We start from the raw sequence: 22132 nt of genomic DNA, 5'->3' as shown, positions 1-22132 counted from the left end.
TATAAAATCATATTAAGTAATAGGGGTCCAATTATGTCCCAACATGAGAGGTACATTTCTGGTGGGATACCGTCTCTTCCAGGAGCCCTACCACTTTGCATTTAGGATATGGCCTTCCTGAGTTCCTCTAGTGTGATTGGTGTTTCTAACTGTTTAGCATCATCCTCTGAAAGTTTGGGGAGGTTAATTTGATTAAGATATGTGTCCATTTTGTTTTGATCGAAGGTCGTTTCTGATTTATACAAGTTGGAGTAGAATTCTTTGAATGTCGTGTTTATTTCTTTGGTGTCTGTTACAAGTCCTTGTTGTGCTTTAATGGAGGTTATATCTGCAAATTTTGCGTTAACTCTTAATCGCGTAGCTAGTAGGTGACTTGGTTTGGAACCTTGAGAGTAATGCTGTTGTCTTGTGCTACGTATTTGTACTTCAGATTGTTGTCTGTAAATGGCGTTAATCTCTATTTTTAGTAAATTATCTTGAGATTCCAGTCGAGCCGAGTCGTTATATTGTAAAGAAGTAAATAATGTAGAGTAGAGCGTTTCTAATTCCGTCAGTTTTGAGCATCGATTCTTGCGTATTTTGGATGAAAAGCTATCCGTGAAATCCTTGATCATTCCCTTTACCGACATCCATAATATTCTAGGGTCCGGCACCGAGTTCACATTCTCTGGTAGGAATACTGAAAGAGCTTCTTTGAGTTGTGTAATGAATTCCTTGTTATTCAGCAGTGTTGTGTTAAAGCGCCATCTTGGGGCTCGGGATGATAGTACACCAAATGATCCTTTTAGGAGTAAATAACAGTGATCTGATAGTGCATTGGGTACCATCTCCACTTCATAGTTATCAAATAGTCTCGGTGTTGCGAAAACATAATCTATTCTGGAGAGTGTTTTATGTCTTGCTGATCGACAAGAGTACTTCCGGGTCGTGGGGTTAAGTGATCGCCATAGATCATTTACACCTGTATTCTTTGCCCAATCCTTTAACGCATTAGATGACTTTTTTTGTTCGTTGGAAAAGTTGGGATAAGATTTATCCAACCCACGGTCCCAAATGGCATTAAAATCCGCACCAATTATAAATGAGTATTCTGGAAGGTTTAACATTTCCCTAGTGAGTGCAGTGTAGAAATTATTTTCGTATAGATTTGGGGCATATACCGCTACCAACGCTATTTTCCTATTCTTGTATATAATCTTAGCTATGGTTATCCGACCATCTGCATCAGACCATACTCCCTTCAATTCAATATTCAATTTCCGTTTCACGACTATAGCAACTCCACGGGTTCTCGTTCCAAAGGAAGAGTGACTAATGTTATGGTATGTGTTGTCCGCTAACGTAGCTTTGTCTCCCACTAAAATGTGCGTTTCGCTTAAGAGAGCCACATCAACCTGTTTGTTTTTCATCAATGTGAGCACGCTTTTGCGTTTATGTTGATTATTTATTCCCCCAGTGTTCCAGATCATTATATTCAAACTAGCCATAATCTATACATATTGATTTGTATTTGTTGGTAATATTTCTGGAGTGCGAATTCACAATGGATTTATATCCCACCGTTGAGGTCCTGTTGAGAGCCGAGCATAAAAACATACATATACAGTATACAAAAAGAAACCTGCCCCCCCCTCCCTTACAGAGTCGTACAAGGTACCTATTTGATACCTCCTTCGCGTACAACCTCTTCCTTTCCTGCACCTCCGGTCTGCCCAGAATGAGCAATTTATCCTAATCTTTCCTATGTATACCATAGGATCTATGCTTTAATTCTAATTTAATAGAATGTCACCTGTGACCAAGCCTCTCTCCCCTTAATGTAATTATAACAGAATGAAAATTATACCTCGATTGGTATACTCATTTAAACCTCTTTTTTTTTTAAACCTTCTATTAACATTTATTGGTTAGAACATTTCAGAATAACGAAATAAAGAATAAGAAATAGTGATGTTTAGAATTAGATATCGAAAACCCATCTAATCCGGGAATATCTACTTAAATTTTTTAAATACCTTTGTATGTTTACACATCTAAACAACAAGGAGATTTTAAATACTTGTATGCAGATCGTCCACCGTCATGCGTGATCATTAATCTGTTATGGTGGTCGTTGTTCTTCACGTCTATTTCATGACCAAGACTCATATCATTGTTATTTCACGGGGCCATCATTGAAAAAGTTATTGTATTCCATAGTGCTGTCAGCTGCTCATTACTTGCAGTTTGATGCTTTAGTGTTCCAGAACATTCCTCGTGCCCTAAAACAATAACCATCCAGTGTATTCCAGAATAATCCGTTATGACTCATAGCCTTCAAGTAAGAAAAATAGAGTATAAAAATCTAGAATGTTCCAAAATGGTCGGTATCAAATCGAGATCTGCATATTACCGTGAATCTATATTTATATGGTGTTTAGCGTTTTATATCAAATTACTTATTTCTCAATGTTGTCAAAAGTTTGTATGTTGCCGTTTTTTTTATGTCCATGCAATTGTAGAGTTATCCGTGAAAGATGAATCTTGTCATCCACTTTTAATATTCTTCATGTATTCTTCTGCCGCCTTAAGCGAACGTAGCATGAATCTCTTTCCTTCTCCCTCAACTATGGAAAGATTCGCAGGGTACCGTAGGATGGGGTGGAGACCTTTCTCATATAGCTGGTTTACTACAACCTTGGCAATAATAATATATAACTCAATGATTACGAACCTACACAATAAAGTTGGGCTGTAATAGCAATAGTTTTGCGTGACAACAACCAGGGAAATCACAGGTGGAACCTAACTCCCCAGGTCTACAGAAAGCATTAGCAAATATGTGGAACCTCACTCCCCAGGTCTACAGAAAGCATTAGCAAATATGTGGAACCTCACTTCCCAGGTCCACAGAAAGCATTAGAAAATATGTGGAAGTGGACCCAGAAACAATGGGATTTCATTTAATGTTAGTTGAAATGCAAACCACTTGAATCCCAAGGTGGTTGTACTCATCATCATTTAAAATTATGAGGCTTGTATTTTGCGCCACAATCTTAAATGTTAAAGGTGTTGTAAGTATTTTTTATTTGTTAAAATAAGCGGTCTACATGTTAAAATAATAGCTCTACACTCCGACAGCCATCACTGGTATATAATGTCTGGTCAGTAACACAGGTTTCCCAGACCCTCCGCTCTGCAGCAAGCAGACAATACATTACATGTTCTGGGATCCCTTCCCACTTCATCCAATCAGGACAGATAATGTGTCCTTGAAACAAGTACAATAATCTACCAGTGCAGTAAGCAAATATGGCTTGGCAAGATTTCTTGAAATTACAAGTACAAATATCTAGGGTTCTCTCTCCCGATTGGATAAAGTGGGAAGGGATACCAGAAAATGTATTATCTGTGTACTGCAGAGCGGAGGGACTGGGGGACCCATGTTACTGACCAAACACTCTATATCAGTGATGGCTGTTGGAATGTAGAGCTATTTAACACCTTATTTTAACAAAAACAAAAACCCACTTACAGCACCTTTAATAACAAGCACACACCGTCATAGATTGCATTTCCTGTGAGTGATCACCAGTCATAGAGATTAAATTTTTTAAATGACAGCCCATTCAACTGCTCTGGGTCCACTTGCTCATAATCACCAATGCTCTCCAAAATTGGTTTGCGCAAAGAACGGGGGAGACCAGCTGTCACCAGTCCAGTCTGAAATATCTAATTCAATATTCGCTGGACGCTTCATTATAAAGACAAAAGAAGAATGGAAAAACAGCTGGGTTAACAAAGAGTAGACAATTAAAAGCATGCACTAAAGATCAAACACTAAACTGAGTCCAGATGGATTTACCTGAAGAGAGTGCGTTTCTCTAGTCTGAGGTCCCGAGAACACAGAGTCATACAGTCCTGGTCCAGAACTAGAGGCTGTGAGTGAGTGAGTGAGTGAGTGAGTGAGTGAGTGAGAGAGAGAGATAGAGAGAGAGAGAGAGATAGAGAGAGAGAGAGAGAGAGAGAGAGAGACAGAGAGAGAGAAATATGAATACGTAATATACAACAATTCAGGACTTCAGTTCATGTTTAACCTCTTAACACATTGGACGGCAGACCGGAGAAAAGTCGGGTTTTAATCGTTATTTCTTTTATTCGCTATATCCATTCATAATTCATCCATCCAGCCTGATGTTATCATTGGGAATGGCTCTGAGATCGCAAATGGCCAATACCGCCGCCTAACACCTTGCAGCCGGTATTGCACATCATTGGAAACCCTCTGGCTTGGGCTGTTCGTCGATCTAAGAAGTCCGGTCCAGGTTTTCCTTCTCGGGCATGAGTAACGTTTATAACACATGGATTGGGGACACTCGAGCACACTCGAGTTCATGTGTTTTGGTGGATAACGTTGGACACACGATCGCGATCAGTATTTGGAATGGCAATCAGATAATTGGATTATTCTTTTTGCAGTACATCATAGACAAGGTAAGGACTATATATTATCAATTTTGCGTTGATCCGATATGTTTTTTCCCGCGATCGCAGCGTGTGTCTGTAATATACTGTGAAATGTATGCCGTTGGTGGTGCTCGAAGCATAGAAAAACTACCCCCCCCCCCACCCTTCCGTGCATGCATGATGAAACATAATACTGATAATCTAGCATTGATTTCAGATTGATTCAATAAACGATTTATAATTAAATGCAGTAAAGTGCTGTTTGGCGGAGTTTCCTGGGATTACACAGGAACACTCTATAACTATACTCATTCACCACGGTATAAAACGGAAATGTATGGATGAAAAAATTATCTGTTTTTTGCATGTTGACCGGAAAAAACTCACTGACAATCGACGTTGTTATTAAATCCATAGCTATAATATTTAATATAGGTTTAGCACTGCAAACACCGGAACTTATCCCCATTGAACAGAGTGCTGGCACACAACGGCCCAACGCCCATAGCGACCTCTGGCGCTGAACCTGTTAAGCTTGACAGGTCCGGTACCCAAGCCATAAATCCATGTCTACAGATTGTATGGATTAATGTTGCGTTTCTTTTTCAAATGTAGCCAAGAGTAAAGACCCTAATCCTGTCAAAACAGCAGTCACTATATATTTTCACTTCAGCAATACGTTTGTTTACCAATCGGTTAAAGTGTTTGTGACGTACCTGGGTACGTGGGTTGGTCATTACCATTATTACTGTATTTATGACACCTTCTGAACATCAGGTTAGTATATTTAATGTGTTGTGTTTTATATGTGATGTGTGTGTGTGAACATGAGAGCTAATGCTGTCTCTTTTCTCTCCCTGTCAGGTGCTGCCCGTCCCTACACTGAAGAGTGCTGATTGCCTAATGAATGACAGCTGATGGCAATCACCTCGAGAGGGATGGGTAGCCAAATACCTGACAGCACACACACGTCTGGGCGCCTCATTCTGTCAATTGCCAGTGACCAGAGTAGAGTGAGGTTGCCATTGTTTGCCACTGTGGTGGAATTGATACTGTGCTTATCTACTGCTTCGGGTGGACTAAAGTACTGGTATATGTATATAGATATTGTTGGCCTCTGCGCCACTCCTCCATTGGAGTAAGTATTCTCTTGTTGGCTTTAGGCCTAATCCCACTGAGTGTGGAATTGTACCTTTGGTACCTTTGCTGGGGGTTTTCCCAGTACCAACCTCTGGCTGGTTTGGTGAGTGTCTGTGGGCGCTTATCTAGTTTACTTTGTATTATACTTACCTTGTGTGTTCTCCCTTTATCCCTCTCCCTGTTTGTTAATTGTTTGTGGGTTGTTTTTTCCCTTTGTTGCCTATTTAAATATCAGTGGAGGTTTAAATCCCTACCCGGCATAATAAATATAATTTACTATTTTTGGAACAACGTCTTGTGTTTATTATTACCTACCTGCCCGGGACTGTTTTGAAAGCATTTACTGAGAGAGGCTGCTTTTGCTCATGTGTAGCCAGCTCCAGTTATTATTCTGTGTGGTCCTTAGACCTTTGTACATGACAGTGTTATTAATGAAATATCAGTTTAGGAAATGCATTCATAAACAAGCTAATATAGATGCTAAAAGCTCCATCCCGCCATTTTGTTTGTAGTCATAATGATGAGGGACAGACAGGGCTTTCAATGAGTGTTGAAATTTGGAAAAACGACATTACCCAGCTCAAATGACTTGTGGAATAATTTTTTTTATTTCTCTTATTTTTCGGGATTATCTACCACAAAAGTGAACGTTATTGGCATAAATTAGAATGCAGTTAGTTTATCTACCTTTCTGTGAACATTTAGCAAAAATCCACGTTGCAATCCGATTCTAAATGGTGGTTCAGTTTCCATAATAGAAAAGTAACTATTTACAGTAGATTTCATTCACGGTTCTTGCTGCACGCCTGGTGATACTAAATCCAAATTGAACTCTGCCATTGGAAAGAGTAGATTTGGCCCGATCCATACATGTGCAACTTGACTATAATAAGGTAATTTATAGGCCTGATATTCTATATTCTATAATAATATTTCAAATTGCATGTGTCCGGATGGCAGAATTCAGTACTGTATCTACAAAACCTTCTGTTTAATCATCTTTATTCATTTGCTTATATTTTTTTGTACACGTGATCTCAAGAAGGTGCTGAACGAGCTCAGTGGCAGTTTCTCATGTGTTTCATCACAATTTACTCAAGCCTAGTAACAGACACAATATTTCTGACACTGGGACTATATTCCCCGAGATCCATAGATGTCCCTAGATACCAAGAACATGCAAATGGACCTTGTAGAAGTGGAGCAATCTTCCATTTACTTAGGTATGTATTCTTAGGCAGATTTTCTGAAAATAGGGCTAGGGCTTAACAGGTTAAAGTCCAAATCAATGATCTAAATGTAAACAAATGGGTAGCCCCACTACCACAGATTAGAAATAAATGTCAATGGAGCCATGTTTGTATTCTCTAGTTGATCTATTGAGCTCTTGATACAAGGACTAAAGCTAGACAAAAGGTAAATATGACTTTTTTATTGTATTTGTTGTATTTTGTGGCTCTAAACGGCTTGATTTGCGATGGCAGTATTTCTAAACATTGGAGTGAAAAGTCTTCTTTTCCATCTACAAATCAAGACATTTACTTTTACATTTACATTTATCTCAGATTCAAGCTTTATGTTACATCAGCTGTTTTGTTGTTTAAATGTTGCAGCAATATCTCTGGACCTGATGTCCAACTAGAACAATAGTGTTGTTACCTTGCAACAGAAAACACCATTGAAATGGTCTATAGCCAGTTGAGGCTGGATGTTCTCCACTCAATATGTAAAATTATAAAGTAAAGTGCAGAGGCTCAGTTCATCAAGAATTCTTCCTGTGTTTAATTGGTTTGATGAAGGCTGAAAACATTTTCTTTGTGACAAGGTCACTCACGTTTTTATGTTCTATTGTTAAAGAGCGGTCTATAGACTGACGCCAGCCAGTTACCTAACCCCTGTAAAATTAAGGTGTTTGATTTCACTGATGGCTGTACGCACACATGGGTGCGCCTGCACGCACACACACACACACACACACACACACACATACATACATACATACATACATACTACTGAGTTAAGTGAAACAGGATATGGGAGGACAACACTGACAGTTGCCATCATCTGAGTGACCCCTGACCTGCCACTGAGTTATTCCATTATTCCATTTGTGGGTTTGTGTGTGTGTGTGTGTGTGTGTGTGTGTGTGTGTGTGTGTGTGTGTGTGTGTGTGTGTGTGTGTGTGTGTGTGTGTGTGTGTGTGTGTGTGTATGTGTGTGTGTGCGTGCGTGCGTGTGTGTCTTTATTTAATGCACCGCGGCGCTGGCTCTCTTCATATGAAAAACAACATCCCCCAGGGCTTAATAAAGAGCTTCTCTACGTAAGCACCTAGCACTGTACATGTCTTCAGAACAAGTGCAAGTGTGTGTTCTTTTTTAGGGCAATGCCAGGATCTACTCTTGCAAATGAACATTGGGGCACTTAATACAATGGTGCTGCTGTATATATTAAAATATGTTGGTGGATCAATTTGAAATCAAATGTGATGGTGGATCAATTTGGAAATGTCATTCAGAGTAGCTGGATCTGGCATAACGCTCCAGCCAAATTCGACAACGCCCTTCCCAATCAGAACGCATCAGGGTGCCTCCAAAGCCACGCCCCGATAGGTAGCTCGCAGGCAGCTATGTGTTAGCAGCAGGCCTTTGTGTACACGCACAACTGTTACAGTATGTGCATAACAAGTGCGCATGTCATCAGAGGGCTTGATAGACAGCTTGTTTGTTTGATTGGATTTCACTGATTTAGCTCCTGCCCCTTACTGGAATGACAACCCTTACTGAAGCATACAACCTTCCCTACCCATAACCACCCTCCTCCAACCTACCACCTCCCTCTCCCCTTCCCTACTTTCCCTCCCTCTCCTGCCCCTCCCACACACCCCCCCTCCCCTTGGTTTCCTTACTTCCCCGATTGTTCCCCTACTGGTTTTTGTATTTGTTGCTCGTTACTCTTGGTTTTCTGTCTTGTGTATTCATACTGTTGCTTGCTTCCCTGTTCTTTGTTTTGCTTATTGCCAGTGTCTCTGGGTTATTGAAAAGCGCTATATAAATAAAATGAATTATTATTATAATTTTTTTATTTATTTCATTGTCTTGCTTTTTGAGTACCATCAATTACTGTCGAGATATAATAAAAAAAAATTAAAAAAATGGGCGACCGCCTATTGATCCTAACTGTGGAGGCTTTCAGGACGTGTGGAGAACCCAGTGTTATGTGAAGGTACACAGTACCTTCTCCCCACCGACCAGGAACAGGTCCACGGCTGCCAGGTTGATGCACAGCTTCTCACACAGGCCCATCAGGATGTCTCTGATGGACACCCCGGACCTCAGCGGCACCGGGCAGCACGAGCCGTCCGGCAGGTTGATGTTACACTGCCTCAGGGGGGCGCTGCCCGCGCCGTGTTCCGCCAAGGCTGAGCTACGGGACAGGTCGCCCTGGAGAGAGAGAGAGAGAGAGGAGAGAGGAGAGAGGACAGAGAGAGAGAGAGCGAGAGAGAGAGAGAACCAGTTAGGGCTCAGAATATATGTTCAGAATGTGCTCCATTTGACAGTTAGGGCCCGCGTCCACCTAGCGCATATTTCTCCGTGAAACATGCTGGGAGTGCGCCGGCAGAGCTGGCTTGAAGCGCATCTTGTAGATGACAGAAATAAATCTACAGCCATGCCGCGGTTTTGCACATATTATAGCATATTTGAATAACTTTATTGTATATAAATTATATATATAGTTATTGCCTGACACCACAGTTCGCCCTTTGCTTTTTATTAGCTTTTTAGTAGTGTATTCGTGTAGTTATTATTATTAGTTTTGTCGCGAATCTCAATGGTCTGTGGGAGACAGCCAGACAGGCAGGCAGCTCCGGTGTCAGGTTACAAACAGTGGTAGATGAATGGCTGTGATTGGTTGTCTGAAAATGAGCTCCAGCGCATCGCTCTGAAAGTTCAGAAAGTTTCAACTTTCGGCCGCACAAAAAAGCTGAGAAAAGAAGCCGACGGCAGCGCACTTGACTGTCACTGTACAGGACTATTAATATGACATATCGATATCAATATGTCATTATTATGATTACAATATATAAAATTATCATTAGATCCTGTTAAAACACTGTAGTTTTCCAGACGGACCTCATTCTTCCCCGACCCGGAGGTTCCCAGCTCCAGACTCGCTCCGGACGACAGCGAACCCTGAGATTCTCGACGGCCGTTGCTGCCCGAGAAATCTGACAAAGCAAAGATATTAATCGTTAGCAGCGCTGGGAACCAAACCAGTCAGTCTAGTCAAAGACACTGATGTGGTGCTGAGGACTGACTGTAGTTGAAGTCGGTCAGCTCTCGTTTCTTGGGGCCCTTGCCGAAACTCCGGTTGCGAGACCACGAGAAGAACATGCTCTTCTTCCTGTCCCCAGACTCATCCCTGCTGTCCTCGTTCAGAGAGCGCCCAGACTTACTCTTCTTATCGTCCTGGAAAGACACACAACCACAGATACAGGGATAGACATCAGGCACATCGATCACAAAAACAATTGTGCATGGAAGCAGGGCCGTTTCTTGCCATATGCGGACTATACAGTTGCATAGGGCCCCCGAAGCCACCAGGGGGGCCCCTAAACTACAATCAAATTTTTTTTTCACTCAATACACTGTATACTGTATATATATATATCCTGTAGGGATATAACTAATTATCAGCAACCGATAGGCTATTGCTTATGACGCAAGTGGGCGTTTCTTTATAAAACACAATTTAGTTGCACTTTCAAACTTTATTTAACTTGAACTTTATCTTAAATAGTTACATTTCAATATTGTAAGTCAGAAACTTAAGGGGAAAGACAGTATCTGTCTCATTTATGTGCATTTGGGAGATGTTATAATGCAGATTCAGTCAAGGAAAATAGTTTCTTGATGTAGATTGATGCATTTAAATGTTAAATGCATGCCCACCTTAAAGGGGTTGGAATCCCCCACCATAGTTTCACAAAATAGGGGCCCCCAAACAACATTTTGCATAGGGCCCCCAAAAAGCTAGAAACGGCCCCGCATGGAAGTGTATATGCACATATTGTAGACAAGACAGACAAAGACAGAAAAACAAGCTAAGGGGAAACAAACAAGCCGCCTGTGGTGTGTCTTAGGAGTCTCATACTCTGAATGTTTGAAAAGCAAGAGTCTGAAGGCAGGTGATCTAAGAGCAGGGTGGAGGAGGCGTTTGAAGGCGTGGGGACGTGCAGCATGTGAAGAGGCCGACTTTTCTGTTGGTGAGCATTTCACTGTGACTTAGAACAAGGAGGAGGTTTAGTTGTTAAGACCTGTCCTTACAGGATTCCACTTTCTGTGCACGTAGAAACTGTGCCCGGAGGCTCTCGCACACTACACACATTTCTGCCATTAGCTCAAGCTCAGAAACCTACATTTTAAATGTAAAATGTTTTATGATGCTGTTTTTTCTGACATCTCCCTAGATAGTCTGTGTTTCTCTTGCAATTGCAAATCATCAGCGTGTAGCTTTGTCATTCTTATGTCATTTTGATTGTGATTCACTGAGGTCATTAAACTGGTATGAAGAGCAGCGAGGTGCTTTCTCTCAACACCTCTCTTCCCACTCTTATATCTGCTTGTTCTTTTTCTTGTCACAGACACCATAATAACAGTTTGACAGGTTGCAGCAGGATGATGGCATGTGTGTGTGTGTGCATGCGCATACGTGTACATGAAGGTATGTGTGTGTGTGTATGTGTGTGTGTATAATAACTCAGTCTAGCAGCTCCCTAACTTCATATCTGCTATTCAAAATGTGTTTATGTACACTACAGTGTGTGTGTGTGTGTGTGTGTGTGTGTGTGTGTGTGTGTGTGTGTGTGTGTGTGGGTGTAGGTGTGTAGGTGTGTGTGTGTGTGTGTGTGTATGTGTGTGTGTAGACTGATTAATGGTCATTCATTTGCACGGTCTGTGTTACCTTCTTGGGTGTGGAGAGGTTGGAGCGGTCCGAGCCGGTGGTGCTGTGTTTGGAGGTGGGGCTGCTGGGGATGTGGTAAGGGTCAGGCAGGGGTCGGCCCTCCACCTCCGCCAACATACACTCCTGGTAGAGCAGGGACTTCAGGAAGCGAGTGTAGCTGTCAAACTTCATCAAGTTGAAGATCTGGACGGGAGGATGAGGAGGAGGGGGACAATAAGAGAGAATAGAACATGATGGAGGGGTTTAACATCCAAGCATTCAACATTCATGTTGCTAGAGGGAGCAGTTCTTATCTACAGCCAAAGATACTCTAGTAAGGTAAGATAACTCACTCAAAGCAGTGCCAATGGGGCGAAAATGTAACAGTTCCTGTGTCCCAACTAAGTGTGTGGGAACTGTTACTTTACACAGGCTCTACCTTTTTGCACTGGATCTACAATTCAATTTAGAGTCAAAGAGTTCAGAACACCTCCAACTTGTCCATTATTTACCTTGATTTCTATGGTAAAGAAAAAAACAATAGCCAGATTTGGCCAAAACCTCTACATCTGTCATTGGGGTGAATGGAGCCTGTGCCCACTCTAATCTCCTGAGGTGGGAGCACAGTGAGCCAGCCAATGCCACGCCTTGTGTATCTCACGTGTCACATTACAGGAAGTGTTGAAATGTCTCTGGTACAACCAATGCGTTCTCACAGCTACAGTACCAATGCGTTCTCACAGCTACAGTACCAATGCGTTCTCACAGCTACAGTAAAAACTCCACCTTTTATACCCAGAAGGCAACCCTGCGTCTTCCTCATTAAAATGCAATGGTGGAACACTGAACTTTACACATTACAGAAGGTTAACCCTTTACTATCACACGACCGACGGTTGCCATCGGTTGTGTGATAGTAAAGGGTTAACCTTCTGTTGTGTGGCAGTGAGAGGGTTAACCTTCTGTGAATTGTCACAGTGAAAGGGTTAACCGTTTTGTTAGTGCGGCAGTGAAAGGGTTAATGGAAATAGTTATGAGGCTCATTCATCTCATTATAGAATAAGTTGGGATACATGAGAAAACCCCCCTGCCCACGTTATAGAAGACCGTCTGACTCAAATGGCGTTATGTCATGTACATTCTATCCATCTACTACACTAGATGCGTCTCCTAGCAGTGGTACTAATGTACATTGTCAACTAAACTGATACAGTAAGCAGAAATGTATCAGCTGAGCTATCATAGAGACACTCTTCTTTCTGAGAACATCTGATCACATGGGGGGGATCAGGGGATGCCATGAGGAATAATGTGTGTGTGTGTGTGTGTGTGTGTGTGTGTGTGTGTGTGTGTGTGTGTGTGTGTGTGTGTGTGTGTGTGTGTGTGTGTGTGTGTGTGTGTGTGTGTGTGTGTGTGTGTGTGTGTGTGTGTGTGTGTGTGTAACATTAAATCCACAGTCAGTGGCGCCACAAGATTTGGAGAAGCCCTTGGGTTTTGTAGGAAAGCTCGTCACAGCCTTTGATGTGTGTGTGTGTGTGTGTGTGTGTGTGTGTGTGTGTGTGTGTGTGTGTGTGTGTGTGTGCGTGTGTGTGTGCACGTGTGTGCTTGATTTGTAAACATATAGTCTAATAGTGTTATTTATTATTTCTCCGGTCTTGTGACTCGTATCACAGTTTGAACAGCTGCTGCCCAAAAAGCAAGTCTGTGAAGACATTGACCATAGAGCTACTGTAGTACAGAGGAATAGGAACCCTTGTATTTTACAGCTGAAACTCTGTATTTTACAATCTTCTTTTTTTTCTTTTTTCTTTCATTCAACTTCATTTCAGTTTTGGCAGATCATGTTTCACAACATTTTTCAATGATGTTTACTTTAGATTTTTGTTTAGTTTCTAAAGCTCTACCAACAATTGATTTCTTTATTCATTTTAATTGAATTTCAGTAGTATACAGTATAGGCTAAATGAGAATTTAGCAAATATTAAAAGTGGAACAACAATCTTCTGACCACTAAGGGGCCGCAAGTTGCCGACAAAGTCCCTTTTACTAAAACGAAAGCCTCTTTACATAAACATAAAACAATGCCTTATCAGCTAAATCTTTATGTAACTAGGAAATTTGCTGAAAAAATGTAATGCTTTTCGGCATGGATTACAATATTCCAACTACAATATACAACTTTCTCTTGGGCATTTCTTGGTTGTTATACTACACCTACAAACACAAAACTGTTCTGACAGCATAATAATGAAAGAGATTCACTGAAAAAAAAACGTTTCAAAATAGGTGGAGCTAAAGCACGGTCCAGGTTTTGTCAACAAAGAAAGAAAATTATGGAAGAACAGACGGTCTGCCGGTAACAAGGGTTGTTGGAGTATGGGGGGCGGAGCTGAGCGATCATGGAGTAGACGTGTTTCACATGAGCTCCCTTCTACCGTGCTGAATATACGTTTCTCCCCATTAGTCTTTATTTTATTTTTATTTGTTTTTTATCTGTTTGCTAGGTCGTCGTGTTTAGTATACTGTCATCGACTTTTTCCGACTTTCTGCGATGACGGGGGTGGAAACCAGAGCCATGAGCGCCCCAACCAGCAAACCACCACCACCGGGCCTAAGCGAAGCTGTGCTCTTGGTCATGACCAAGCTACACGCAGACTCTGAGGCACGCGTCGCTGAAGCACAGAAGAAAGTGTTGGCGGATTTTTGTGTCAACCTCCATCGTGAGATATCAGAAGAAATACGGCTGGCGGTAGTCCCGCTGACAGACAAGATGGAGTCGATGCACGCTGCCTCCTCGGCTAATGCTAACGAACTAGCCATGCTAACGACGGAGGTATCATTACAGTGCGAGAAGATGGCGGGTCTCGAATCCGCCCTGCTGGCTAGGCAGGCTGAAGTCAACAAACTACAGTCGGCAATGGAGGAGATGCAGTCCCGGGATAGACGCCACAACGTCAGGATTGTTGGAGTACCGGAGGCCAGCGGTGAAGGCCGTCTCTCTGAGACCATGCCCGAACTGCTGCAGAAAATACTAGGAACGGACGTCCTCCCTTCGCCTCCTGTCTGTGAGTCGGCCTACAGGGCGGGCAGGTTTTCTCCCGGCGTGAACAAAGAGCCGAGGCCCATCATAGTCAAGCTGAACAGGCTTCAGCAGAGAGAACTCATCATGCGGTCGGCTCGTACCAGAAGGGGTAATCTGAGGCTTGGCGATCACAAAGTGGCAATTTTCGAAGACTTTATGCCGGAGGTTCAAGCACAGAGAGGCGAATACAAGGTGGTCCTGTCTAAGCTATGGAAACTAGGCCTGAGGCCCACGTTATTCGCTCCCGCGAAATTATCTGTGTTGGAGAAGGTCGATGGTCAGCGTTCATTTTGGTCGTTGGCTAAAGCGAAGGAATATCTTGCGGGGATACCTGAGACTGTTGCTTGATATCTATGTCGGGGGAGTGACTTGGCGGTGTGGGCCTATATACATTGATTAGGCCGACTATTCACAAATACTTGCTGTCATGCCCAGACATGCTAACTGCCCACTGCCCATCCAACTAGCGGGGCTTCCCAATGACTTCTGTTACTTGCTAAAGCTGACCTCATGGTCGTACTTGTGTATCGCCTCTTTGGAAGCTAACGAGCTAGCTGAACATTGTACATAATAGGCTAACGTGCTATCCGGATTCATCACTAGCTTACGCGCTAGCCTCGGGCTAGCTAGCGGGCTTCGTCTATCGTCTGCGCTGAGACATTCGAGACCCGTTAATATTTACGCACTTTGGTTGTTGTTGCTGTTTAAGTGGAATCGGCTTGCACAATTCAACGGTGATGGGGTCCTTAACTGACTTCTTGTATGCTGTTATTTTTATATCCAGGCTGTTTTGAGCTTTGGGCTCCGGTAGGAGAAGATCGGCTGAATATATATATAAACAAGATATGATAACAGGTTGGGTCAGGTGTTGCTTTTTACCATCCCCGGGTTGATGAATGTGTTTAATTCTATTCTTACATAGGTTATGTCATTCCAGCCGTGGTGCCTGATCAGAGGGGAACTTACAGGTGTACACTTTGATCATAACCCCCTTTTCCCCTTCCTCTTATCATCGTTGTTTAAATGACATTTGTTTGCACAATTTACCTGGAACCCGATCCTACCTTAAACTATATGCTGGTATGCTCTAATTTAATTTTGTTTTGAATTTTCCTTTATCCATTGGTACTATTACATTGCGACGTTGATGCGCAGACTCGGAAATAGATGGTTGCAGGGTTGATGTTGAGTTGTTATAATAATGACTATTTTTTTTTTTTTTTCTCCTTTTCCATTATAGTTATCTCATGTTAGGGCCAAGGCTCACGGTGGTTTTCGACCGATATCTTTATTGAAACAATGTATGATAACAGGTGGTGTCAGGTGTTGCCTATTACCATCCCCGGATTAATGAATGTGTTTAATTCTATTCTTACATAGGTTATGTCATTTCAGCCGTTGTGCCTGATCAGAGGGACTGCTACAGGGGTGCACTTTGACCATAACCCCTTTTTTCCCTTTCTTATTATTGTCATTGTTTAATTGACATTGTTCACACAATTTTGCACAATTAACCTGTGACCCGATCCTGCCTTAGATCGGCTGGGATGCTTTAATTTAATTTTGTTTTGAATTTTCCTGTACCCATTTGGGCTATAACATTGCGACGTTGAAGCGCAGATTCGGAAATAGATGGTTGCAGGTTGATGTGGAGTTATTATTTAATAATGGCTATTTTTACCATTATGGTTGTCTCATGGTGGGGCCAAGGCTCAGGTGGTTTTCGACCGATATCTTTATTGAATTTTATTTTTATTATTATTTGTGTTTATTGGACTAGTGGGGGTTTACTCAGGGGTTTATCTAGAGGGGGGTTGGAGTGGGGAGCGTCTTATTGGATCCATGTCTCTAGTGGGAAGTGATAGGAAGATGACCATCCTCAGTGGATGGGGCATAGGGTGGGGATTGGAGAGTGGGTATAGGAGGGCTTATAATAGGACGGGTGGGTTAGGGTTTAGAGTAGAAGGAGGGGGGGTTGTAGCTGGGGTGGTATTTTTATGTGTTTTATGTACTGTTGTCTTATATGTGTGTAATTGTTCCTCCTCTGAACTCCTGGGATTGACCGTCTGGGCCCGCCTGGATCAGCGCCTCTGTAGTCAGCCTGGCTGCACTGGTATGTTCTCTACGCATTTAGACAAGCTCGACCATGGCTAAATTGAATATTTTAATTTGGAACGCAGGAGGGCTTAACGCCCCACACAAGCGTGCCAGTGTCCTTTGGCTATTGAAGAGGAGAAATATTGACCTTGCTCTCCTTAGTGAGACGCATTTATTGGTAGGTGACGTGTCAAGACTGGCAAATAGCAAAAGTTGAATTCTCGCATAGGAAGATGGCTATAATAGCATTGTATGCTCCTAACACATTTGATTCAGCGTTCTATAATACAATCACGAAGAATATGTTGGAACTTAATGGATACGCTCTCATTGTGGGTGGCGATTTTAATGCGTGCTGGGATGCGGAGATGGATAGGTCCGGGCCCTCTGAAACGAGCGACCAAAAACGGGCCTCTAAGGCCCTTAGGATGTGGGCCAAGGACACGGGGCTCACAGACCTTTGGCGCTTATCCAACCCCACCCTCAAAGATTACTCTCACCTGTCAGCCAGACACAAAAGCTTCTCTCGAATTGACTATGCATTCGCGTCCCCTAATATGTTTGATAGTTTCGATGTCTCATTGGTTCCCTTGGCTCTCTCAGACCACAAGGGGATTTTCCTTACGGCAACCTTTGGCAGGCTCTCCGCAAGAGCTCCCAGATGGCGTTTTAATTCGACCTTGCTAAAGAACGATGACTTCAGGAGTAAACTAGCTGAATTTTTGCAGATCAACGTTGGCACAGTAGAAGACCCTAGGGTCCTGTGGAACGCATTGAAAGGATTTATCAGGGGTCATGTCACACTATTTGCCTCCAATTTGCGAAAATCCCGGTCAAAAAAGCTAGAAGGACTGGAATCATTATATGCGGACCTATACGCATCCTTGCAAACTAACTATAATGAACGACTAAACACACAACGTAAGATAGTCAAAAAAGAAATAAACTCCATACTTAAACAACAGTCTGAGTTCTTGATACATAGGACAAGACAAAATTACTACTTTCACGGCTCCAGACCTAGCCATCTATTGGCAATGAAAATACGCTCAAATGATCATTTCTCGGATATCCCCTCGATTAGGACGAGCCAGGGTGCAGTCACTACTGATTCGAAAAAGATCAATGACACTTTTAAAGAGTTTTACTCACAGTTATATAGCTCAGAGGGTAATCTTGATGACTCTAAATTTGAATCGTTCATTGGCGGGCTTGAGATACCCCACATTTCTGAGGAAGAGGCCAAGGAACTGGGGAGACCGATTACTCTCGTGGAATTGAGGGAGACGATTGTTGAAATGCAGAGGGGTAAGGCACCAGGCTGGGATGGTATTCCACCCGAAGTGTATTTAGCTTTCTGGGACCAACTGGGTCCATTGATGCTCGATATGATCAATTACGCTATCGAACAAGGGGAGTTCTCAAGAGATGTCAATATGGCGTTGATTTCTTTACTTCTCAAGAAGGACAAAGATCCCAATGATTGTGGTAGCTATAGACCCTTGAGTCTTCTCGGGGCCGATTTAAAAGTGTTTGCCAAGGTGCTGGCCCGTCGCCTGCAGAGATTTATGTCTGTATTGGTACACTGCGATCAAACTGGTTTTATCCCGGGGCGTCTGGCTGCAGATAATCTTAGGAGGCTGTTGCATGTAATCGATAACAGTAAAGACAATACAACTCCATCCACAGTTCTGTCTTTGGATGCCATGAAGGCGTTTGACAGACTTGAATGGTCATACCTGTGGAAGGTACTTGAGGTCATGGGTCTTGGGAAGAGTTTTATTCATATGATTAAAGTCCTGTATGCCTCGCCGTCTGCGATGATACTGACAGGCAAAAACTGTTCCACACTCTTTCCGGTCTCCAGATCTTCTAGACAGGGTTGTCCTCTGAGTCCAGGACTGTTTGCGCTTTCCCTCGAACCTTTGGCCCAATTTATTAGGCAATCGGAGGACATCGTCCCCATAATGGTCAATAATACTCCACACAAAATTGCTCTCTACGCGGATGACCTGCTGATTTTCATGGACGACCCCTCCCGGTCGGCCACAAAATTATTGAGGATAATCGACGACTTTGGTAAATTGTCAGGCTTTAAGATTAACTGGAACAAATCAGCCTGCCTACCTCTTAATGAGCTGGCCAAGGCGGTACGACTACCAGCTGATATCCCCATAGTAGAACATTTTAAATACTTGGGCATAGAGATATTCCCCACGCTGAACCAAACTACTAAGTACAACTTCACGGGTACTTATGATAAAATACGCCAGGATCTAGACAGGTGGTCGTCCCTTCCTAACTCCTTACAAGCCCGGGCTTCCATAATCAAAATGAACATCCTGCCTAGGATAAATTTTATTAGCTCAATGCTCCCCCTGCCCCCTCCAATAGACCACTGGCGCAAGGTACAATCGATGGTATCTAAGTTTATCTGGAATAACAAACGCCCGAGAATCAAAAGGGCTACTACTCAACGTAGAAAACAAGATGGGGGCCTCGCAATCCCTGATTTTAAACTTTATTTCTGGTCCTTTTCACTGAGACCTCTGATGTGCTGGCTAGACCCTGTAGAGGCTGTATCGTGGCGCTCCTTAGAAGCGGCGGCGGTATCTCCGCTAAGATTGCAGGATGTGGTGTACTCCACTGTCTCTATTTCGAAATGCCGGCTGAGGTATGGACCGATCATAACTCACGTGATCCAAACGTGGCGTAATGTACAGAGGTCGTGTGGGGTTAAATGCCCATGGCACCTGGACTCTCCAATTTTTAATAACCAGCAATTACTTGTAGGGCACAAGCCGGTTAATATTCCTCAATGGCAAAGGAGGGGAGTGCATACTCTGGAGGATATTTATGATAAGAACGGCCTCCGTGCGTTTCAGGACTTAAGAGAATTTTATGATCTTCCCGGCGAGTCCTTCTTTCTTTACCTTCAACTAAGGTCAGCACTGAGGGCGCATGGCGTACCGTGGGCTCAAGCTTTGCACCCACACCCCTTCCTCAGGCTCATAGTGGACAGAATGACATCCAGAGGGTTTGTCTCAGACTTTTATACGCTCTTAATTCAATCCACGTATAAAAATTTATCATTGGATACAATCTGGCGTGTGGATATCCCGGAGTTGGACCCCGAGTTTGACTGGGATGATGTTTGGGCAAATGTGGCATTATCTTCCCGCAACCCCAATCACCAGCAAATTAATTTTAATTATATTCATAGGACCTATCTTACACCTAGGAAGCTATTTGCTATGGGACTGATAACCGACTCTCGGTGCACTTTATGCTCTCAAAAGGCCACTGGCACTTATATGCATATGTATTGGGATTGCCCACCAGTGGCCCGTTTCTGGAGGTCAATAACGGACAAACTTTCAGATCTGTGTGGCTTAACTATCCCATTCGCAGCTGTTACGCTACTCCTGAACGATATAACGACACTACCCGCGTCCGTACAACTGAAAAGGGTTGTCCTAGCGGGCGTCACAGCAGCGAAGAAGCTTATAGCAATGAGATGGAAGGAGCCTGAGAAGCTTACAATGATTAACTGGTCCCTAACTCTATTGGATGTGATTTATCTTGAGATATCCACGGCTCGGGTGATTGGGGTAGGGCAGGCTGGCATTGACCTGTGGTTCGCAGCAGCTGAGAAGGTAAAGACCGCCGTGTGCGGCTGAGCGGGGTTGGGACGCTTGATCGGGGGGGTCCGGCGGTCTCTGGGGAGGGGGAGGAGGAAATGTCTTGTCTGTCTTGGTTTTTGTCTTGTCCTTCTTAACTTTGACTGGGGGAATTTTAGGGGGGGTTGATATTTAGCTACTCTGCGCTATATGTCAATTCACATCACCTCCTGGTTTGGGAATAGCACTGCACAAGACCGTAGCAGACTACAAAGAGTGACACGTTCAGCCGAACGCACAATTAGAGGGGGGCTTCCCACCCTCCAGAACATTTACAACAAGCGGTGCAAGGGGAAGGCTAAGAGAATTATTAAGGACTCGAGCCACCCGAACAACTGCCTCTTTGAACTGCTGCCGTCAGGCAAGCGATACCGGAGTCTTATGGCGAGCACAGAAAGACTCAGAAGGAGCTTCTATCCCCAGGCCATCAGGCTGCTAAACGAACAATAATCGCTAAACGAACAATAATCACTATGCAACAACCATCAAATGCACACAGCACACACACCCACACGCACACACTCACTCAAACAAACAACACACTGCAGCACCCACTCTCCACACTTTAGATCACACAAACACACTTACACTTTATATTTATTGATAAAGGATTTGCACTACAACTCGTACACCTACTGTGAATTGTACCTAAACTGCACCTCGTCCATTTATGCCTTGCACTATATAGTATTGTATATTAGTACACTGCACAGTATTGTATATTGTATGGTAACTACGTCTACGAACATTGTACATATGTCTAAACTGAACACTGTGACCTCTTTTTTACTTCTAATTTTTACTATGTTTTTATTTCATACTTACCTTGTCATGCACAGTCTCTGGAGCGCAACAGTAAGAAGCATTTTGTACAAAAGTATTCTGTACTTCTGTATGACAACTATTAAAGAAACTTGAGAAACTTGACATGCCATCTCCCCAAGGGACTAATATTGGCAGACTGATTGACCTGTCAACCAACCTGGAGGAAGATTTTCTTTCTTCTTACACTTTACCTTCTGCGAGTTTGGCAGTCTTGAACATGTGTAAGGGACCTAGGCTATCTACAGTAATCTGCGGCAACACTCTCGTAAACAATCTGTGAAGTCACTCCACTTTGTAAAGGTGGGGAAAGGTTGGCATGTTTGAAAACCTTTTTGTTATTGAAATAGCCATCTATATTGATAGGTTGGACGCTGTTTCTTTTTCTTTTTGTCTTTATAATTTATTATTCTGTATTATTATTGGTGGTTATTCTCCTGTGAAGTTATGTTTTTTGTTACTGTGGTTATTGTGTTGTCTTGTTTCATGTGATTAATAATAAAAAAAAATTGATCAAAAAAAAAAAAAGGGTTGTTGGAGTATTAGACTAGGCAGCATTTCAGAAAATGTGCTTGTATAAAGTGCTGAAGGCATTTCGTGTTTATTTTTGGTACACAACATTTCTGGGGGTATTAAGGGGTGCTGAATCTAAATATGCTGTATACCAAGCTCAAAAATGTCAAATAAGGCCTCAAAATTGAGAAATCTAACATGGCCGCCAGCACCACAAAAACAGGTGCTAAACCCACAGTTTTTATTCTACTGACATGAAACTTTGCACAGAACATCTGCACCTATGGAGGAAGAAAGTAGGAATATAGCTGGGGTGCAACCATGAGTAACAGTGTGTTTTTGACTGTCTAACTGTAATCTTTGTATAGGCGAGGATAGAAAAATGACATTTCTTCAGTGTTTGCAGGAATAA

General features: G+C 42.7%; 1 protein-coding gene across 2 annotated transcripts in view; it reads right to left on the bottom strand.

The window, feature by feature from the left end:
* Positions 1-22132, bottom strand: part of rgs12b (regulator of G protein signaling 12b) — a 207684-nt gene that overhangs the window by 16252 nt on the left and 169300 nt on the right. For both annotated transcript variants that reach the window (XM_084318962.1, XM_084318963.1), the window contains exons 9-13: positions 11548-11730; positions 9902-10052; positions 9717-9811; positions 8820-9026; positions 3845-3918 (exon numbers count right to left, since the gene is read on the bottom strand). In XM_084318962.1, coding sequence (XP_084175088.1) covers positions 3845-3918; positions 8820-9026; positions 9717-9811; positions 9902-10052; positions 11548-11730 — 710 coding nt within the window. The remainder of the gene's footprint in view (positions 1-3844; positions 3919-8819; positions 9027-9716; positions 9812-9901; positions 10053-11547; positions 11731-22132) is intronic.

This window comes from Notolepis coatsorum (assembly GCF_963971535.1).
Source record: "Notolepis coatsorum genome assembly, chromosome: 7".
Taxonomy (NCBI): Eukaryota; Metazoa; Chordata; class Actinopteri; order Aulopiformes; family Paralepididae; genus Notolepis; species Notolepis coatsorum.
Note: the sequence above shows the minus strand (reverse complement) of the source record. Positions and strands in the feature narration are given on the sequence as shown.